We start from the raw sequence: 22,574 nt of genomic DNA on the forward strand, positions 1-22,574 counted from the left end.
TGACATTTTACCGCATTGTCAGGAGCTAGTAATATAAGCATTTCGCTGCACCTGCTATAACATCTGCTAAACTGTGTACATGACCAATAAACTTTGATTTGTTGTTTTACCACCCTCCTAAACAGAAGTAAACAGGTCGTACACGCTGACCCAGTTTGTAAAGACCAGTCAGTCTGGAATATCAAGTACAGGAGGACTTTAGTTCATGTTTAATATTTCATCTCAATCATCACACGACCTGAAGGTAGATTATAGGCCATTTACTGCAAACAGCTTGAGGCCAAGGACTGTAGACTAAACACAGTGACATGGTGATGTACACTGCCTTACTTATTTATTTGGACAGTGAAGCTTTTAATTTGGCTCTATAGCCTATTCCAGCATTTTGGATTTGAGATCAAATGTTTCCTATGAAGCGACAGGCAGATTATGTTGTGCCCAATATAAATGAATGGCAAATAATGAATACCCTGTCATTTTGAAGTAACTTTTATTGTAATTAAGAATAGAATATGTTTCTGAACACTGCTACATTAATATAAATACTACCATGATTGTGGATAATTATGAATGAATCGTGAATAATAAGTAAGAAAGCTACAGAGGCACAAAGAGAAGTTGCTGTAGACCACCGAGTGCTAACAGTAAGTACCTGAATAAAATGTGTGAAATGCTCAATGGTGTATGTGATATTAACAGAGAGGTATATTTTCTGAGTGACCTAAATATTGACTGGTTTTCATCAAGCTGTCCACTCAAGAAAAATCTTCCAACTGTAACTAGTGCTTGCAATCTGGTTCAGGTAATCATTCAACCTACAGACAAACAGCACAGGAAATAAATCATCCACGTGTGTTGGTCACATCTTTACTAATGCTGCAGAAATCTGCCCTAAAGAAGTATCCACACCCATCGGATAAAGTGATCATAATATAGTGGCCATATCTACAGAAACCAAAGTTCCAAAGGCTGGGCCTAAAATTGTGTATGAAAGATCATACAAGAGGTTGTGTAGGAAGTCCTATTTTGAAGATGTAAATAATATTTGCTGGTCTGTTGTGTGTAATGAGGAGAAACATTTATGAAATTGCTTTTTCCAGTTACTAATAAACATGCACCCATTAAGAAACTGACTGTAAAAACGTCTAATTCCCCGTGGATTGATGAGAAAAAGAAAAAAAAGGTATGGTTGAGAAGGACAAGGCAAAAGGAATGGCAAATAAAGTCTGGCTGCACAGCCGATTGTCAAACGAACTGTAAATTGAGAAATCATGTATCTAATCTAAAGAAAAATAAGAAACTGTACTATGAAACGAAGATAAATGATATAAAGGATGATAGTAAAAAGCTTTGGAGCACCTTAAATTACATTTTGGGCAAAAAGGCGAACTCGGCTCCATCCTTCATTGAATCAGACGGCTCATTCGTCACAAAACTCTCAGATATTGCCAACTACTACTACTTCACTACTTCATTGGCAATATTAACAAATGTAGGCATAACAACAACAAACTCTGAACCTTCATACCCATGCATAACTGACGAAATTATGAAAGACAAACATTGTAACTTTGAATTCCCTATTGTGAGTGTGGAAGAGGGGAAAAGGTAGTGTTATCTATCTATAATGACAAACAACTTAGCACTGACAACTTGGATAGAAAATTATTTAGGATGGTAGCGGACTACAGTATATTGCCACTCCTATTTGCCATGTCTTCAATCTAAGCCTACAAGAAAGTGTGTGCCCTCACGCCTGGAGGGAAGCAAAAGTCATACCGTTACCCAAGAATAGCAAAACACCCTTTACTGGTTCAAACAGCCGACCAATCAGCCTACTACCGACCGTTAGTGAACTTCTGGAAGAAATTGTGTTTCACCAGATACAATGCTATGTTACAGTAAACAAATTGACATCTGACTTTCAGCAAGCTTATAGGGAAGGGCACGCAACATGTACGGCACTAACACAAATGACTGATGATTGGCTGAAAGAAATTGAAAAAATATTTTTTGTTAGAATTCAGAGCAGCTTTTGACTTTATTGATCATAGTGTGCTGGAGAAAAAATGTGTTATGGCTTTACATCCTATGCGATATCGTTGATTGAGAGTTACCTATCTAACAGAACACAGACAATGGAAGCCTCTCTAAACTTAAACCAGGTAGAGCTTGGCAAACCTCAAGGTAGCCGTCTTGGCCACATACTTTTTTCTATTTTTACAAATGACCTACCACTAGCATTGAGTAAAGCCTGTGTCTATGTATGCTGATGATTCAACATTATTATACATCACCTACCACAGCAAGTGAAATCCCTACTACACTTAACAAAGAGCTGCAGTCAGTTTTAGAATGGATGGCAAGCAATAAGCTGGTACTAAATACACTAAATGGCCAGTTTATTTGGTACAATACTCCGTTCGCAAAAATGGTTTGCTTCTACAGACAGTGAGTCACGTGGCCATGGCTTGCTATATAAAGCAGCCAGACAGGCATTGAGGTATTCAGTTACTGTTCGATTGAACGTTAGTATGGGAAAAATTAGTGACCTAAGCGACTTTGAGCGTGGTATGATCGTCGGTGCCAGGCGTGCCGCTTCCAGTATCCCAGAAACGGCCGGCCTCTTGGGCTTATAATGCATGAAAGTGTCTAGGGTTTACCGAGAATAGTGCGACAAACAAAAAACATCCAGTCAGCGGCAGTCCTGTGGGCGATAATAGCTCGTTGATGAGAGAGGTCGAAGGAGAATGGCAAGAATCGTGCAAGCTAACAGGTGGGCCACAAACAGGCAAATACCGGCGCAGAACGGCATCTCGGAATGCACAACTATTTGGTCCTTGTCACGGATGGGCTATTGCAGCAGAATCCCGGTTCTTGTTGCGTCATGCTGATGGCAGAGTCTGGATTTGGCGTTAAGCAGCATGGGTCCAAGGCCCCATCCTGCCTGGTGTCAACAGTACAGGCTGGTATTATGGTGTGGGGAATGTTTTCCTGGTACACGTTAGGTCCCTGGATATGAATTGAGCAACGTTTGAACGCCACACGTGGTAGAATTCATGCCAGAAGAGAAGTAAAATCTGATTTTTTAAAAAGACGACAAAACACCTGTACTGTAACTGTTTTAACCCTGTTTGGACCCCAGGAAGAGTCATGGGGATCCTAATAAATACCCCCAAGACATGGTATCTTCTCAACATTACCAATAACAGGGGAGGTTAGCATTTTGGGGGGGGTATGATATTTATGCCTCTGTAACTTACTCACTCATCATTAATCACGATTCATTCATGATTATCCATAATCATGGTATTATCGACATTAATGTAGAAGATATTAATGTCACCCACAATATTCAGAATGGTTCGATTCGTCCCCCTCAATCATTTATTGATAAACAATCAGTCATTCGGACGCACTGTGCCGGCTCCGTGCTGTCTATTTGTACCCCTCCCCCACTAATTTCAGTGTGCTGCTCAGCAGCCTCAGCCAGCACTTGCCTCGCAGTCAGGTCGGCCTCATTCCATTTCAGATTCACATGTACACTACATGACCAAAAGTATGTGGACACCTGCTCATCGAACATCTCATTCCAAAATCATGGGCATTAATATGGAGTTGGTCCCCCCTTTGCTGCTATAACAGCCTCCACTCTTCTGGGAAGGCTTTCCACTAGATGTTGGAACATTGCTGCAGGAACATTTGCTTCCATTCAGCCACAAGAGCATTAGTGAGGTAGGGCACTGATGTTGGGCGATTAGGTCTGGCTCGCAGTCAGCGGTCCAATTCATCCCAAAGGTGTATGATGGGGTTGAGGTCAGGGCTCTGTGCAGGCCAGCCAAGTTCTTCCACACCGATCTTGACAAACCATTTCTGTATCGACCTCGCTTTGTGCACGGGGGCATTGTCATGATGAAACAGGAAAGGGCCTTCACCAAACTGTTGCCACAAAGTTGGAAGCATAGAATCTTCTAGAATGGGCTCCTGAGTGGCGCAGAGGTCTAAGCCACTGCATTTCAGTGCAAGAGGTGTCACTACAGTCCCTGGTTCGAATCCAGGCTGTGTCACATCCGGCTGTGATTGGGAGTCCCATAGGGCGGCGCACAATTGGCCCAACATCGTCCGGGTTTGACCAGGGTAGACCGTCATTGTAAATAAGAATTTGGTCTTAACTGACTTGCCTAGTTAAATAAAGGTGCATTTTTATTTTTATTTGAATGTCATTGTTTGCTGGGCCTAGCCAGAACCATGAAAAACAGCCCCAGACCATTATTCCTCCTCCACAAAACTTTACATTTGGCATTATGTATTCGGGCAGGTAGCATTTTCCTGGCATCCGCCAAACCCAGATTAGTCCGTCGGACTGCCAGATGGTGAAGCAATTGACTGCCAGATCACTCCAGAGAACGCAATTCCACTGCTCCAGAGTCTAAAGGCAGCGAGCTTTACGCCACTCCAGCCGACACCTGGCATTGCGCAAGGTGATCTTAGGCTTGCGTGCGGCTGCTCGGCCATGGAAACACATTTCATGAAGCTCCCGAAGAACAGTTCTTGTGCTGACGTTGATTTCAAAGGCAGTTTTGAACTCGGGAAGCAAGTGTTACAACCAAGGACAGGCAATTTTTACGCACTTCAGCACTCGTCGGTCCCGGTCTGTGAGCCTGTGTGGCCTACCACTTCGCATCTGAGCTGTTCTTGCTCCTAGAGGTTTCCACTTCACAATAACAGCACTTACAGTTGACCGGGGCAGCTCTAGCAGGGCAGAAAATTTGATGAAAGTTGACATCCTATGATGTTGTCACGTTGAAAGTCATTGAGCTCAATGGTTGTCTATAGAGATTGCATGGCTGTGTGCTCGATTTTATACACCTGTCAGCAACGGGTGTGGCTGAAATACCGAATTGTCCGTAGAGCTCCTAGACAGGATTGTGTCGAGGCACAGATCTGGGGAAGGGTACCATAACATTTCTGCAGCATTGAAGGTCCCCAAAGAACACAGTGGCTTCTATCATTCTTAAATGGAAGAAGTATGGAATCACCAAGACTCTCCCTAGAGCTGGCCGTCTCGGCCAAACTGAGCTATCGGGGGAGAAGGGCCTTGGTCAGGGAGGTGACAAAGAACCCGATGGTTACTCTGATAGAACTCCAACTTTCCTCTGTGGAGATGGGAGAACCTTCCAGAATGACAACCATCTCTGCAGCACTCCACCAATCAGACCTTTATGGTAGAGTGACCAGACGTAAGCGACTCCTCAGTAAAAGACACATGACAGCCCGCTTGAAGTTTGCCAACAGGCACCTAAAGAACTCTGACCATTTCATCCTTGATGAAAACCTGTTCCAGAGCGCTCAGGACCTCAGACTGGGGCCAAGGTTCACCTTCCAACCAGACAAGGACCCTAAGCACACAGCCAAGACAAGTCAGGAGTGGCTTCGGGACAAGTCTCTGAATGTCCTTGAGTGGACCAGCTAGAGCCCGGACTTGAACCCGATCGAACATCTGGAAAGACCAGAAAATAGCTGTGCAGCGACGCTCCCCATCCACCTGACAGAGCTTGAGAGGATCTGCAGAGAAAAATGGGAGAAACTCCCCAAATACAGGTGTGCCAAGCTTGTAGCGTCATATCCGAGGTTGTAAATTAGAAAACATTTCAAAAAACTTTTTGGGGTTTTGTCATTATGGGGTATTGTGTGTAGATTGATGGGATTTTTCTTAATACAAGGCTGTGACGTAACAAAATGTGGAAAAAGTCAAGGCGTTTGAATACTTTATGAATACATGATTTGCAGATTTCCCTTAGGGAACGCCTACTCTGTGAAGTGTGCGTGTGCAATAACTCAATTCGCCCTTAAACTCCTTCGAAAGAAAGCAATTTTTTTGGGGGGGGGTGAAAGGGTAAAGTCTGCCAAACTTAATCCACTCTGTTCATAACAGATTATAGTTTTGAAAGCAGAAAACTGTATTGAGATCAAATGTTTAATTGATGAGAAAATGAACAGAATGTCGGCCAAAATCCATCTCGCTCCATTTTCTCTCACTGCCAACCACTGGGCTTCCTCTCATCACCATATTTGGTCGTGAGTGGTAACGCCAAACGGATGCTTCACATTTATACATCCGGTGAAATATCTGGCTCATTGTTGTGACAATATGTTCGAAGGAAGCCAAGGAAACGAAGTCAAATTTTTAAGCAAATAAAAAGACAACATAATTTCTCATTAACCGATTTGATCATCTATTTTTAGTACATAAAGGAACAGATACCTCCTGATTATGCCAAATAATTTTGGGGGGTAGGGGGTGTTATAAAGGTGTTATATAAAAGAGGGACATTATATTTGTTATGAATAGAACATAGGCAAAACCAAATTCAAAGGATGAATATAGTGTTAGACTTAAATGACAGTGTTATGGCTATGCCAGCACACCAAACAACAAGTCTGTATCACGTGAGAAAGACAGCATGCCCAGATGCTGAGGGACTTAGTAATCCAAAAAACCCTCTTACCACAAGACACTTCACATGATAACTATAATATGTCAGCTAAAGAATGGTTCCCAGATATCCCCTGTGTACATCTGAAGACACACTGCTACAATTTCTCCCCATTGTGGACACTCCTATGTCTGATAAGGATACTCAGGAAGGAGAAGCTCTTGTAACATAGTTTGCACTTGAAGGGCCTCTCATTGGTGTGAATGGTCTGGTGCTGCTTCACATATTTTGCTTTAGCAAAATTCTTCCCACATGTGGGGCAGGCATACGGCTTTTCTGCATCAGTCCTAACGCTCGGCCTCCCATGTTGTGACCCAATGACACCAGACGAGGCAGAAGCAGGAGCCACCCTCAGATGGTTAGTCTTTGAGCTCCCCCCCTGACCTCTAGCCATTGTTTGGGTGTTGTTGGGATTATGTGATGTGTTATAGGCTAGGTACCTCTCGTGTTGAACACCCATCCTGACCCTGTCTGTATTTGTAGGGTAACCATGAGGTAACTGAGGAAGGCTAGACCCAGGTCCAGGCCCAGGCTTTCTATGAACCCAGTCACAAGGCATTAGATGAGAACCTGAAGGAGAAGACAGACTTGCTGATAGACTACCACCAGGGGGGTCTCCCACCACTCTCTGTGAAGGCTGAAGCCCAGGGTGACCTGCTCTGTTCATCATGGATACTGTGGTGTTTGTATCATAGGAACAGGAGGGTCTATCTCTATCAGCCCCAGGCCCTGCTTCATCCCTACACTGAGACTGTGAAGAGAAGGGTCTGTGCTGCAGACTGGATCCCTGACTGGAGCCTCTGTCTATCTGATGACCACCAGGACTGAGGTTGTTCAGTCCACCTGACCACTGGTTGTTTTCTATGTGGTGGAGTCTCTGTACTTCGCGGTTGTGTCCTGGTTCCGACTCGGGAAGGAAGAGCGAAGGCTCCTGATCCAGGGTCCTGATCCGGGGCCAGGGTTTATGGCCAGCCACCTCAGAGGTCCACTCTCTCCCACCAGTAACACTGGATATCAACAGGTCTTCATGGGCTGCAGACTGAAAACAAAGATTGTACAGAAAAGCATAAAGGTTTATATAAGACTCTTTTAACCACAGTCAAGCCCATGTCTAAAACTGTGATTCAAGTACCTAACAATATGGATTTTTATTTTTTTATTTTAAATGTCCATATGTGTTGAAACTCTAATCCCTGCAATGATACAAAAATAACCAACTCGTTCAGCACTGTATTTGATTTTAACAAAATGGTCATACACTACTTTTATTGCACAAAATGATAAATGTGAAAAGTAGAATATTTTTTCTCACTATGGTAACACTTTCCCTTTTCTGTACATCTGCTACCCTCGCTTTGATTAAATACATTTTGGAATACTTTGGAAAAGGTTCAACATTACACACATCTTTACTACTTTATATCAAGTAATTAGGGCACTATTTCCTCATTATAAGACACCAGTATCAACCTAAAGGGACATAGTTGTCACTCTTCATCAGTGAAGTATTTGTACAGACACCATCACACCAACCATCACCATATCATCTACTCTGCCTCAGCGTACTCATTATTTCCTCAGTTCACCTCCACTACCTCCTAAAGCAACAGAATGAACTACAAACTAACTAGTACTACACTACATATTACAATACTATTTCTGCTGGTGTAGCCTGCGGTAGCTCCTCTAAGAACCTCTTCCCGCAGTGCGTACAGGCGAATGGCCTCTCTCCCATTTGGACTTTCTGCCGGTGCGAGAACCTCTTCTCACACTTGTGGCAGCAGTATGGTTTCTCCCTTGTGTTTACCCTGGTGCCTCTTCAGGTTGAACGAGTGGGAGAAACTGGTCCGGCACAGATGGTGTTCATCCTCTGGTGGAGCTCCACTTGTTTGGGTAAACTAAAGGCTTTTCAACAGAATGAACACAGGAATTGCTTCTCTTTACTACTGGATCTGCTCATAGCGTTACTACTACTGTCATGTGTCAATGGGCTTGTGTAGTCATTTAGTGTTGAGGCACTGGCTTTGTCTGAGGTCTGGTTTAACATTAGGAGAGTGTGAGGAGGATGAAGGCCAGGGAGTGCCTGTGTTGTCACAGGGTCCATGTTCCAGTTGATAGATCCTATAGAAGGCAGGCTGAAGGCAGCACCTGTTAGAGGGTTAACCTGAGGTGCCGTCAGTCTCTCTGAATCTGTCACGTTCCTGACCTTATTTCCTTTGTTTTGTCTTTGTTTAGTATGGTCAGGGCGTGAGTTGGGGTGGGCAGTCTATGTTATTTGTTTCTATGTTTAGGGTTGTTAACTAGCCTGATATGGTTCTCAATCAGGGGCAGGTGTTTTACGTTTCCTCTGATTGAGAAACATATTTAGGTAGGCTGTTCACACTGTTTGTTTGTGGGTGATTGTTCCTGTGTCAGTGTTTGTGCCACACGGGACTGTTTTCGTTCGTTCGTTCGTTCGTGTGTTCTTTCCTGTTCGTGCGTTCTTGTTTTATGTTCTCAAGTACAGGTCTGTTCACGTCGTTTATTGTTTTGTAGTTTGTTTAAGAGTTTTTCCGTCTTCGTCTTTCTTAAATAAACAAATATGTATTCAACCCACCCTGCGTTTTGGTCCGATCCATGCTCATCCTCAGACGAGGAGGAGGACGAGCGTTACAGAATCACAACGATACGAGCAGGATGGAGCATCGCTAGCCGAGTCTGTGACTGTTCTCATACTGACACTTCCCCGTCCCCGCAGACCAAATCTACGCCTCACCCTGGTCTCAGCCAGTCTGTTGTCATGGAGACTAATTGTGGATGTTGTTTTGTGTTCCCCTGTCTGTTTCTGGTTGTGGTTAACAGTGTTGTTCCCCAGCCCAGAGTTGAAGATGCTGTCCCATCCACTGACCTCCACTATATCGCCTCTGGTCCTGCCCTGATCAATTATGTTTTCCCCTGGGCTCTTGGCTGCACCGGTCTGGGTATCCAAGATGGCCACCCAGTCTCCTGCAGGAAGAGGTTAGAGTTTTTTGTTGTTGTCAATTACCTGGTCAAGTTCATCCATTATAATGTGTGTTTTTGTATGTGAACATAAGCTGCATTGATTTAATTTTATGAATGAAGAAAAAAAAGAATAGCCACTATTCCCATTGAAGATCTATTACTGTATGTAGGCTATATGTACACTCCCGTTCAAAAGTTAGGGGTCACTTAGAAATGTCCTTGTGGGGCCTCCCAGGTGGCGCAATGGTCTAATGCCACCAGAGACTCTGGGTTCGAGCCCAGGCTCTGTCGCAGCCGGCCGCGACCGGGAGGCGCACAATTGGCCTAGCGTCGTCCAGGTTAGGGAGGGTTTGGCCGGTGGGGATATCCTTGTCTCATCGCGCACTAGCGACTCCTGTGGCGGGCCGGGCGCAGTGCACGCTGACCAGGTCGCTAGGTGTACGGTGTTTCCTCCGACACATTGGTGCGGCTGGCTTCCGGGTTGGATGTGCGCTGTGTTAAGAAGCAGTGCGGCTTGGCTGGGTTGTGTTTCGGAGGACGCATGGCTCTCGACCTTCTTCTCTCCCGAGTTCGTACGGGAGTTGCAGCGATGAGACAAGACAGTAACTACTAACAATTGGATACCACTAAATTGGGGAGAAAAAGGGGGTAAAAAAAAAGGAAAAAAGAAATGTCCTTGTTTTTGAAATATATATATATTTTTAATTGTCCATTAAAATAACATCAAATTGATCAGAAATACAGTGTAGACATTGTTAATGTTGTAAATGACTATTGTGGTTGGAAACGGCAGATTTAAAATAAATAAATAGAATATCTACATAGTCGTACAGAGGCCCATTATCAGCAACCATCACTGTGTTCCAATGGCACGTTGTGTTAGAGTTCCTCTCTCCAGTGACTGTGTTCTTTTGCCCATCTTAATCTTTTCTTTTTATTGGATTGTCTGAGATATGGCATTTTCTTTGCAACTCTGCCTAGAAGGCCAGCATAATGGAGTCGCCTCTTCACTGTTGACGTTGAGATTGATGTTTTGCGGGTGCTATTTAATGAAGCTGCCAGTTGAAGACTTGTGAGGCATCTGTTTCTCAAACTAGACACTCTAATGTACTTGTCCTCTTGCTCAGTTGTGCACCGGGGCCTCCCACTCCTCTTTCTATTCTGGTTAGAGCCAATTTGCACTGTTCTGTGGAGGGAGTAGTACACAGCGTTGTAGGAGATCTTCAGTTTCTTGGCAATTTCTCGCATGGAATAGCCTTCATTTCTCAGAACAAGAATAGACTGACGAGTTTCAGGAGAAAGTTCTTTGTTTCTAGCCATTTTGAGCCTGTAATCGAACCCACAAATGCTGATGCTCCAGATACTCAACTAGTCTAAAGAAGGCCAGTTTTATTGCTTCTTTAATCAGGACAACAGTTTTCAGCTGTGCTAACATAATTGCAGAAGGGTTTTCTAATGATAAATTAGCCTTTTAAAATTATAAACTTGGATTAGCTAACACAACGTGCCATTGAAACACAGGACTAATGGTTGCTGATAATGGGCCTCTTCGCTTATGTAGATAGTCGAATAAAAATCAGCCGTTTCCAGCTACAATAGTCATTTACAACATTAACAATGTCTACACTGTATTTCTGATCAATTTTATGTTATTTTAATGGACAAAAAAAAAAAAAAGGACATTTCTAAGTGACCCCAAACTTTTGAACGGTAGTGTATTTCTCCCTTACCTTGCGCCCCCATCTTTAGTCCACTCAGCAGATCAATGCGCTCTGGTTCGTCCTCTATCGTCTCCTCGTTGACTATCAGCAGATCAGGCTTCCCATCCTCCATGTCTACTGACTGTAAGAGATACAGAGTGAGATAATTTTGGATCAAGAAATCTGATAGGAGCACCCTGCTTTGGAGCATCTTCTAATTGGGCAATGAGGGATTTCTATGAGTACTGTGCAAACATGTCAAGTTATTTTATACTATGCAAACGTGTTAGTTGATTTGATTACTTGACACTCTTTAATGGTTTGATCATTTAAAAGCCATGGTCCCACAAAATTAATCAAGACCTCGGCCAATATCTACAAAGAATCTCAGAGTAGCAGTGCTGATCTAATCGTTTAAGCTGATCTAATCGTTTAAGCTGATCTAATCGTGCTGATCTGATTCGTTTAATCACGGAATAGTAATTAACTAGGAAGTTGGGGCACCACGGGAAAATGTTGTTTATAGAGTTGCAATTTCCCGAATATAACTCTTCAGATATTTTATTATCTTATCGATTACAGTCGTATATTAATGTATTATTACCTCATCAGTCTCATTCCTGAATGTCGCAAACCCTTGGATATCTGCACGAACCCTATCATCATAAATCATGAATCAGTGATATACAAAATGGCTTATTTATTTACTAACTAACTAACTAATCAATCACATAATTACATAAACACACACACAGTAGATCATACATTGGTTACTAACATGACACAAAGAAAAGTACCTTGTGGGCTAAGCCAATATGATGGCTTGGTAGACAAAGGAAAGGGGTCGGGAAAGCTTAAGAGCGGGATATTCAGAGTTGATAACTACACTCATGGAAATGCTAATACTTTGAACATGAACAACCGCTCATTCGAAAAGAAATGGCAATTTACATATTTACGAGTGTATGCCTTTGTTGTCCCTCTCTGCGATCGCCAGCTTGTTATAATGGATACGTCAGAGTACCATTCGGTCATTCGACCGGTTGCATTTACCAGACTAAAGTACTTAAACAGCTGCAGCCTGAATAATTGTTATTTAGTTTGTAGATTTCTCAGCCATTTCAACGTGGGAATGATCTCCATGTTCTCTGGTCCTGTCCTTTGGTAGAGTTGCCAACCATTTCAACTTATAGCGACAGCTTCCATGTTTTCTGGTCTAATGTAAATTTTGTCACGGGTGGTTTTATACAGGAGTAGAAAAGGGGGCGTTCCATGATGCCGTGTAGTGTCTGTGCTCACAGGAGCGTGGCCACTGACTGATCATAAGTTACTATGAAAAACAATTCTCATTTAGAAGACTAAGATCACATTGTTATCTTTCCAAAAGTATTCTCATGCTTAATCATTCATTTTATACAACATTCAGATGCAAACCCCATAATTGAGAAGTGTATACAAACAAAGAAACAGTAATCTGTGTCTCCTGTCCTTCATGAGGTCACCAAATGAAACAAACTCGACATGACTGTTCCTTAAGTGTCCACGGACCACTCCAACTGCTTGGACAACAGAAATACTGTTCAATTATTCAACCTTTTGATGTCCAAGTGTCTCTGTGTTCCACAGTCACATTCCAATCTCGATACTACAGAGTCCAAAAGCAGAGTATTTTACGACCAACATAAAGCGTTCCCCTCTACCTCTGCGGGAGAGAGAGGGCGCTGTAGAGAGGACCCACTGTACCCTGATCCTTCAGATCTTCACAGGAGAGTTATGACAGGTGTGACTAGCTCTGTTTTGTACTGACAAAAATGTGGTTATATGTAGAAGGCAGAGAACAAAGTTTAAATTAAGTCTCTAAAATCAAATAGATCAATATATCCCCAAGCGAATGGGAACGCGTGAGCGGTCAGTTATGTACAAATGCAAACCAATCAGTTGGTAAAGCGGTGCGGCGACACAAATCCAACAAAGCATTGCTTCCCCCAGAGCAAAAGACAAGGAGCAATTAGGAGATGCAACGGGAGTAATGAACAGCTAAAGAATATCAAACAAAGCTAAAATGCTCTCAATGCACACCAAAACAAACTGCTACAATCTGTTGTTAAAAAAGTAGATTCGCTCGAAAAGAAAGTAGTCTATCGTGTCAGACATGCACGTGAAAGAACAACAAAAAAAAAACTTTAGAAGATGAATTGGACCAGCAAGAAAGCAGAATGAGACGAAACATTAGAATATTGTCTGTATCAGAAGACGAGGAAAAAAGGACACCTTTCCAGCTACGTGGTCAAACTGATATCAGAGGAACTTGCCGTGGATATAGCACCAGAGGATCTGGAACGATGCCAAAGGATCGGGCGTGAAACAGATGAACGCTAAATATCCCTGCATGGTAATCTTCAAGCTGTGGAACTATCAGACCAAAGTCAACATTCTGAAAGCACAGGGGGGAAAGGAGATCAAAATCCACAGCCAGTCCATTCGATTCGTCTAGGACCTGTCTGCTAGGCTGAGGAGAAAACGCAAGGAATACATTCCGATCAGACAATCAGAATCAAATCTCAACTCTGCTTCCCGGCAGTGCTGTGGGTATGGAAGGGAACGCAAATGATGGAACTCACAAGCACCAATGAAGCCCTAATCAAGCTACAAGAAACCTTTCCAGTTGAAGAAGGAGAGCCCCCTGTTCTGAGAAGAGGATTAAGTAGGAAAAAACTATGGGCGCACTAGGCTACATACAGTGATGCCTATGATCAGCTTATGGTAAATTGAGATAATATTATTTCCCCCTCCCCAAATAAAATCTATAATCTACTTTCCCCAAGTAACTATTCTTCTCTAGGAAGTAACGATAGAAGTAGCCGATGCCAATGGGCTACATGGACACTGAAAATATAATACAAAAGAGGAAATATAGCATGTATGTCAATAACTGTTTGGTCCAGCTTTTTTATAAGTGCATCTTATGATAGCTTCATAAAGCCTTCATATAGGCGTCATAACACTACATATTTGTGAAGCATCTCATCTATAACCGTATATCATGCTCTATAAAGATTCATAATGTGGCATAACTGTTTGACATATTTATACATCTTTTATAGAGCATGAAATACAATTAAAGATGACAGATTTTTGGCCCATTTATGCAGTGTTTATAAACCCTATATCAAGGCTTTATGAAGCCTTCAAATGAAGTGGAACCAACTGTTCTATGGACGTGTGTGTGTTTGGGTGTGAGTGTAGGTGTGTGTGGGTGTTCATATGAATGGGAGTGTGAAGGAAGGTGAATTAATACGTGTGGGGAGGGAGTGAATGGGTGTGTGGATGCATAGGGTATGTGTGAATGAAGGAGAATGGATGAGTAAGTCGATGTATGTAAATGTATCTGAGAAGAAGGGAGGGTGGGAAAAGACGGGAGGTTGGGAGAAACCTGGCTTGGGTGGGTAAGGGTGTCCAAGGATGGGAGGTTGTGACAAGCTTGGCAAGGATGGGAGGGTGTGACAAGCTTGGCTTGGGTGGAATAAAGGGGGGAGGGTGTGATGAGCTTGGCTTGGCTTGGGTGTAAAGGGGGGAGGAAAACTGGGATGGGGAGGTTTGAGGGATAAGCTTGGCTTGGAAAAGAGGAAGAAAGGATTAATCTATACTACAATGTAATTTTATTTATTTTTGTGACTTGCAAACCTGCTGTAAAATGAATAAGAGTTCTGGACAAATTAGGAGGTCAAGTCATTATTATTCCTTGTTTTCCATTATAGTTAAGTTCCAATGGTGGTTATTGGCGAGAGTGGAGGGATAGGGACGGGGGAGCTGGGAGGGCGTCAGACACTTCCCTGAAGGTCAGTGAGCTCCAAACGTATTGGGCCAATTTCTGTTGTTTTGGCTCTGTACTCCAGCACTTTGGATTTGAAATTATACATTAACTATTTGTATTTGTATTTATTATGGATCCCCATTAGTTCTTGCCAATGCAGCAGCTACTCTTCCTGGAGTCCAGCAACATTAAGGCAGTTATATACAATGTAAATATTACATGACATTGCATTTCATAACACTTTACCCAATACATTTAGTGTGTTCCCTCAGGCCACTACTCCACGATCACATATTTACAATACAACATCCATGTATGTGTGTCTGTGTCTCTTCACAGTCCCCGCTGTTCCATAAGGTGTATTTTTATCTGTTTTCTAAATCTGATTCTACTGCTTGCATCAGTTACCTGATGTGGAATAGAGTTCCATGTAGCCATGGCTCCATGTAGTACTGTGCGCCTCCCATAGTCTGTTCTGGACTTGGGGATTGTGAAGAGACCTCTGGTGGCGTGTCTTGTGGGGTATGCATGGGTCTCCGAGCTGTGTGCTAGTAGTTTAAACAGACAGCTCGATGCATTCAGCATGTCAACACTTCTTACAAAAACAAGTAGTGATGAAGTCAATCTCTCCTCCACTTTGAGCCATGAGAAATTGACATGCATATTATTAATGTTAGCTCTCCGTTCACATTTAAGGGCCAGCCGTGCTGCCCTGTTCTGAGCCAATTGTAATTTTCCGAGGACTCCCTTTGTGGCACCTGACCACACGGCTGAGGTTAAAGTGAAGACTGTTAGATTTTATTTAAGGTTATTGTCATCCATATCGGGTGAACCGTTTAGAAATTAGAGCACCTTTTGTACATAGTCCCCTCACTTATGTGTATTAAAGTATTCAAAAGTTTAGTATTTGGTTCCATATTCCTAGCGCGCAATGATTACATCAAGCGTGTGACTCCACAAACTTGTTGGATGCATTGCTGTTTATTTTGGTTGTGTTTCAGAGAATTTTGTGCCCAATAGAAATTAATGGTAAATAATGTATTGTGTCATTTGAGTCACCTTTATTGTAAATAAGAATAGAATATGTTTCTAAACTCTTCTACATTAATGTGGGTGCTACCATCATTACGGATAACCCTGAATGAATCATGAATAATGATGAGTGAGAAAGATACACTTACAAATATCATACACCCCCCCCCCCCCCCCAAAATGCTCACCTCCCCCGTTATTGTAATGGTGAGAGGTTAGCATGTCTTGGAGGTATGATATTTCTACATCTGTAACTTTCTTACTCATCATTATTCACAATTCATTCAGGACTAAGGGTGCGTTAGTAAATTCGCTCTGGCTATCTACTCCGATTTCGGAGCACTCTCCTCCGAGTGTGAAAGCGCAGAATAACTGACAAATTTACAAACGCTCAACACCTCTTGAATATGGCCGGTGTCAGTAAACCTCAGCGAAAAAGCGTAATTAAACTGTTGCCAGGAGCACAGTTACAGTCACCAATGCTCTGGATAACATGAAAACAGCCTAACCAGCTCTGCTATGGAGAGTAAAATGGTCAGAGTGAGGTGTTCTCTCATTTTCGGGCTCCCAAGTGGCGCAACGGTCTAAGGGACTGCATCTCAGTGCTAGAGGAATCACTACAGACCCTGGTTTGATCCTGGGCTGTATCACAACCGGCCATGATTTGGAGTCCCGTAGGTCAGCACACAATTGGCCCAGCGTCGTCTGGGTTAGGGGAAGGTTTGGCCGGGGTAGGCCGTCATTGTAAAATAAGAATTTGTTCTTAACTGACTTGCCTAGTTAAATGAAGGTTAGCTTAGGTGCTTGACTGCCGTTGTGAGGTCAGAAACTTGGATCAACCCTACTCCTCCGCCAGAGCGTCCAGTATGCGCTCTGAACGCTCCGCGAGCAAAACACTCTTGAATTTACAACAAACGAACAATCCGACAATTTACAAATGCCCAGAGGGCACTCTGGCACTCCAGATTGAATTTACAAAAACACCGTAAGAAAGTTAGATGCACAAATAGCAGTGTGTTTGTGTGCAATGCTTAAGAGGCAGCTCTGCATTTTCAAGCTGTTGGCTACATCCCTTTTCAACACACTAACACAATACACGTCAATCTACATATAAAAGGGGGGGGGCTCATTTGAGATTCGAAGCCTTGTCACAATCTGCGTCAATTACGCAGACTAGGCAATTTACACAGAGAGCAATTTGATCAGTCAGTCAAATACACGTGACAGTTGCTTTGATGATCAGAATGTGCATTTGGACTGCGGTATGTTAAGGACACTTCCATGAACAAGTGTTGGAACACGTCCACCTACGTCGACAATTTTAATTGGCTGATGCAGAACTTGTTCCAGGATATAATCTGATGAGACTAGCTACAATTTAGAGTTTGGTCAACTGCAAGTAAATCAAACATTTTAATTGGCTGATACGCATTTTGAGCCGCAGAAAATATTTACATTTAAATTGCTTATGTTCCCCACTACGTTAGAGTTCTATACTGTAGTTACAGAATGACTTAATAAAATAAATAAAAAACATCATGGGACAGAAATATTATGTGGGTAAAAATAAGTCAGCTATGATAAGTTAAAAGTCATCAGACAAACCTGACTAAACTATGTTGACGTGTACAGTAGGTGTTTGGGTATATTTAGTAAGTGTATATTGGTTATAATATCGTGTGTATGCAGAATAGGGTGAGATCAGATGTGATGTATACTAAGAGTCCAAATGAAAGTCTTAGAATGAAAAGTTCCATTTTGTGTTTATTGAACATAAACAAGTTTTAAATACATCATATGAAAACCACACATACACATCTCAACTAATAATCTGAATGAATTTGCTAAATTGCATAAATTTTCTCATGAAATGTGTCTTGGGGAAAAAATTAAGTAGTTGAATGCAAGTAATTAAATAGGCATTTGTGAACATCATATAGCCTACACAATACAATCAACATGTATCAGACTTTGTAGGCTTATATATGCCTTATATATCACAATGTCTGGATGCAATATTCTACCCAGGAATATTCAACAATGATATCCGTTCCTCTTGTTATTCCAAACACATCTATGGATCTATTCTGCTGACAACAATGAAAATTAATCTTTGTCTATAATGCAGGGTTTGATCTAAACATCAGAAGCTATTGAGTGGAAGGGTTACTTTCTATGTTATAGAGTGGAATGTTTTTTCTGCTGGTGTATCCTGAGGTAGCTCCTCTCTGAGAACCTCTTCCCACAATGCGTACAGGAGAACGGCCTCTCTCCCGTGTGGACCTTCAGGTGCATCTTCAGATGGTCCTGGCGGGAGAACCTCTTCTCACACTGGGGGCAGCTGTAGGGTTTCTCACCTGTGTGGACCCTCTGGTGCCTCTTCAGGTCACGTGCCTGGGCGAAGCGCATATGACACTGGGTACAGCTGAAGGGTTTCACCCCTGTGTGGACCCTCTGGTGGATATCCACTTTCTGGGGGCTGCTGAAGCCTTTGTTACAGAACATGCAGAGGAACCGTTTTTCTTTACTATTGCCTGATGTGGCTCCACCTCCCCGAGCCTGGGCTCTAGTCCTGTCGTTTGAGTTCAATACCTGATCAAAAAGGACATGGCTTGGTGAATCGGAAGGCCCCATCGACGTGGACACTGGGTCGCGATCCCTGAACTTGTGTATAGGAGAGTGGGTCACGACGGTTGGATTTGTCTCTAAGCTTTCCCTGTAATCTAAGAAATCTCTGCCCTGTGAGTGTCCATCTCCTAGGTGACTATCTGCATTCCATGTGGGAGAAGCGTCACCCTCCACTTTCACAGTCACCTCATCTATGATTATAACCTCCCTTTTCTTATCTAGGCACCCTTCAGAGTATACACTATTACTGTAATGGTTCCAGTCCCCTCTAGACAGATCAGTCTGTGTCTCTAAACCCAAGGATATGTTGCCAGGGTCCATCTCTGTAGAGTAAGAACAAGACGGATCATCACCACTAGTGTCTAACGCATCACCATCTCCACGGGAATTAACCGTTCTTTGGCTCTGGAGAAATACGGGTAAGTACTCTGAACCGGGAGCAGGAGGACAGCCCAGTGTCCCCAACTCCAGTCTCTCTGGGTCTGATTTGTTGTCAGATCCTGTGTGTAAGAGCCTTTTTGTTACAGTTAAAGTATTGGAGTCTGTCTCTGACTTGAGGACGGCGTTCGGCGTTCCACTGACCTCAGTGATGCTGCTACGGGTCCTGGGCTGTGCTGGGGCGGTGGTGAGGTCCTCCATGGCTACAGAGGGCATTCCAGTCTGGATGTCTGTGCTGTGCCGTGGGTCTTCCTCTCCTTCAGACCTCTCCATCTTGACCCCAGGACCTGCAGTCTCTGCATCTGCAGACTGACACAAAAAGAGAGGAGGTTATTACCTGTAAATTAGCAGAATTGGATAACAATGTCGTAGGGAAGTCTCAAAAGCTCCCCTATGGCAGATGTACATGTAAGCAAGTGAATAGCTGAGGGGAGCCTTTCTGAAATAAACGGGCCACATTTGATTAACAAAGTAACTGTAATTTTTTATGTAATACTATTACACTAACCTCTATCATGATAACGTGCTGGGTTGAGGTTCCACTCCCCTCATCAACATTGATTGGTTGGTCATCTCTCCATGAATTGTGCTTCATTTGCTTCACAAAGCTCCTGTGGCCTTCAGTGAGACTTCCTTCACCTGTGAAAGTGATTGGTGGGGGGGGGGGGGGGGGGGAATAGGTTATGTTGGCTACTGTATAGACCCTTTTCTGTGTTTACAAACAATTCTGCATGAGAGTGAAGAGTGCAATTTGGTTGCAGAACACGGCGGAGTTCTCATTTTAAGGCTTGTATGAAAGTCCTGCTTCATATAACAGTGTAAGCGTATGACAAAAATCAATGGCTCTGGTTATAATAGCCTCTTTTAGAATCCGAGGGTGAAATACTTCCCCACTCGTCTCTAACATGTAGGCTCAGCATTACTGAACAGTCCCACAAGTCAGAATGTTGAACAAACCTCATTTCGACTTATTTTACTTGTTGTCCGCTGATTTTGTCCCTATGTCGGAGGTAATCTGGTACAAAATAGCCACAGAATATCCACAGGGAACTGTTATCAAACCCCGACCTACTGATGCAATTCGCACTTGACAAATACTTGCACAATATGGCCGAGCATAACCGAACGGCAAACACTTCCAGCTGATTGCGAGGAAATGTGCTTTGGTCAACATAAGTGTCAAGAGATTGAAAATACAAGCGACAGAACCTACCTGCGCCGCAAAAAGTAGGGTAATCAATCCTTTCCTGTGGATACACTATCTCCTACTGCCAAAAGGACCAACAGCATGAACAACCGGTAAAGTTTAAATATAATTTTAATAAACATTCTGGCTTGTAGAGACTACTGCATCTTTTCATGGTTACATTAAGACACCATGGAGCCGGCACGAGATACGGGTCCGTACAACAGTGCAGTACTCCAGATCTGACCTTTATCCACACTGCTCCATCGAGAAGATTGAAATACTGTTCGTTTTCCCAGAAAACTGCCATTTTCGTCCTCATGCTAGCTAGCAGTAGCCACAGCAGCCATAATGGAATTCCATGTCACGTTGGCTGTGATACACTACATGGCCAAAACTGCTCGTCGAACATCTCATTCCAAAATCATTGCCATTAATATGGAGTTGGTCCCCCTTTGCTGCTCCACTCTTCTGGGAAGGCTTCCACTAGATGTTCGAACATTGCTGCGGGGACTTTCTTCCATTCAATTTCAGCCAGAAGAGCATTAGTGAGGTCGGGCACTGATGTTGGGCGAGTAGGCCTGGCTTGCAGTCGGCGTTCCAATTCATTCCAAAGGTGTTCGATGGGGTTGAGGTCAGGGCTTTGTGCAGACCAAGCAAGTTATTCCATAACGATCTTGACAAACCATTTCTGTATGGACCTCGCTTTGTGCACAGTGGCATTGCCCTGTTGAAACAGGAAAGGGCCTTCCCCAAACTGTTGCCTCAAAATCGGAAGAACAGAATCGTCTAAAATGTCATTGTATGCTGTAGCATTAAGATTTCCCTTCACAGGAACTAAGGGGCCTAGCCCAAACCATGAAAAACAGCCCCAGACCATTATTCGTCCTCCACCAAACTTTACAGTTGGCACTCTGCACTCGGGGAGGTAACATTCTCCTGGCATCCGCCAAACCAATATTTGTCCGTCGGACTGCCAGATGGTGAAGCTTGATTCATCCCTCCAGAGAACATGCTTCCACTGCTCCAGAGTCCAATGTCGGCAAGCTTTACACCACTCCAGCCGATGCTTGGCATTGCGCATGGTGATCTTAGGCTTGTATGCGGCTGGAAACCCATTAAAGGTCAAATTTGGAGTACAGTGGCATATCCTATCCCTGCATTGAGGTACGTTTTCCGACCCATATCTAGCTATAGATGGCTAGTAATCAGGGAATTTGAAATATTGCATACCATCCAAAAACTGACCAAAACCCAATTCTGGGTAACATCTGAACACATGTGCAGGGATGAAAGGTGCAATTAACTTTATGAACGGCGACAGCCTTCTGCAAAATATACCTCTTGCCATTCCTCTGTGTCGGTCGAGGAACTTGACACTACTGCTATGACTGGCGAGGGCGCGCTCTCGCATTGTCCCCTCTGCGCGCTCCCGTGCCACCTTCAGTTCCAGTAGCTGTAGTTTCCTCCGCAATGTCCTGTTTTCTTTCTGGCTTTGAGTCATTTCCAAACGAAACACTGCATAGTCGTCGTCTACGAGTTTACAGATCTCTGCCACAGCTGCATTCGCTAGCACCTCCATAATGGAGGCTATTTGAGTGTGAAAAACCATATCGTTACAGTTAGCCATTGTTAGCTAACGTGATCAGCTACTATACCTAGTTAGCGTTACCTAAATAATATCTATTAACCAAGTCCTGGTATCAACGCGAATTAAAAACGACATTATACAGTTAAAGGACTGATATTGAGTTCCATGATGATAATAAACGTCTAAATAACAATGCTAACGTGGAAATAGTTTTTGATCACTTCCGTTTACACTAAAGAGAAAAGATCTTATTGGTAGGCGTCATATCTCAAATGGTGTGGTTAAATGAAAAAGGTATGCGCGCTGTTCTTTGAAATACGGTACTGCTTATAGAGTGTCATTGCGATCTGTGGAGTTGCTGTTTTCTCGTGCTCATTAACTCGTGACATTCCTAGATTACTCATTATATGAATAACGTCGGATTAAATCAACAAATACGATAGTCTGTTGAAAAAACGTTAAGGTTACAAGTAGTTGTGTTGTGCAATTTTTTTTAGGTGAGGGATCGCCCCCCAAAAATATGCCAATGACGTAATAATTTCCTCAATCAACGTTTGTACGGACAGTTTATAGAATATGCATAAACTGCATCCTCCAATTGGAACGTCTGCCCATGCCCACACTATGGGTGCGTTTGTAAATTCACTCTGGCTATCTACTCCGATTTCAGAGCACTCGTCTGAGTGTGTCAGAGCGCAGAATAACT

General features: G+C 43.1%; 1 protein-coding gene across 2 annotated transcripts; it reads right to left on the reverse strand.

Moving 5' to 3' along the window:
* Positions 1-473: 473 nt before the first annotated feature.
* On the reverse strand, positions 474-22,536 carry LOC139566773 (zinc finger protein 500-like). 2 transcript variants are annotated; one of them, XM_071388072.1, is made up of 6 exons: positions 21,619-22,536; positions 19,600-19,730; positions 19,236-19,400; positions 11,210-11,321; positions 9,385-9,482; positions 474-7,536 (listed from the first exon to the last, which is right to left on the reverse strand). In XM_071388072.1, the coding sequence occupies exons 1-6, from the start codon at positions 21,905-21,907 to the stop codon at positions 6,595-6,597; spliced, it is 1,737 nt and encodes a 578-aa protein (XP_071244173.1). In that variant the 5' UTR covers positions 21,908-22,536; the 3' UTR covers positions 474-6,594. The 2 variants fall into 2 exon arrangements, with proteins under 2 accessions (XP_071244173.1, XP_071244174.1); XM_071388073.1 differs by lacking the exons at positions 474-7,536; positions 9,385-9,482; positions 11,210-11,321 and adding an exon at positions 17,770-18,617 and having other exon boundaries at positions 21,619-22,308.
* Between the last annotated feature and the right edge of the window lie 38 nt (positions 22,537-22,574).

Source organism: Salvelinus alpinus, chromosome 39, assembly GCF_045679555.1.
Source record: "Salvelinus alpinus chromosome 39, SLU_Salpinus.1, whole genome shotgun sequence".
Taxonomy (NCBI): domain Eukaryota; kingdom Metazoa; phylum Chordata; class Actinopteri; order Salmoniformes; family Salmonidae; genus Salvelinus; species Salvelinus alpinus.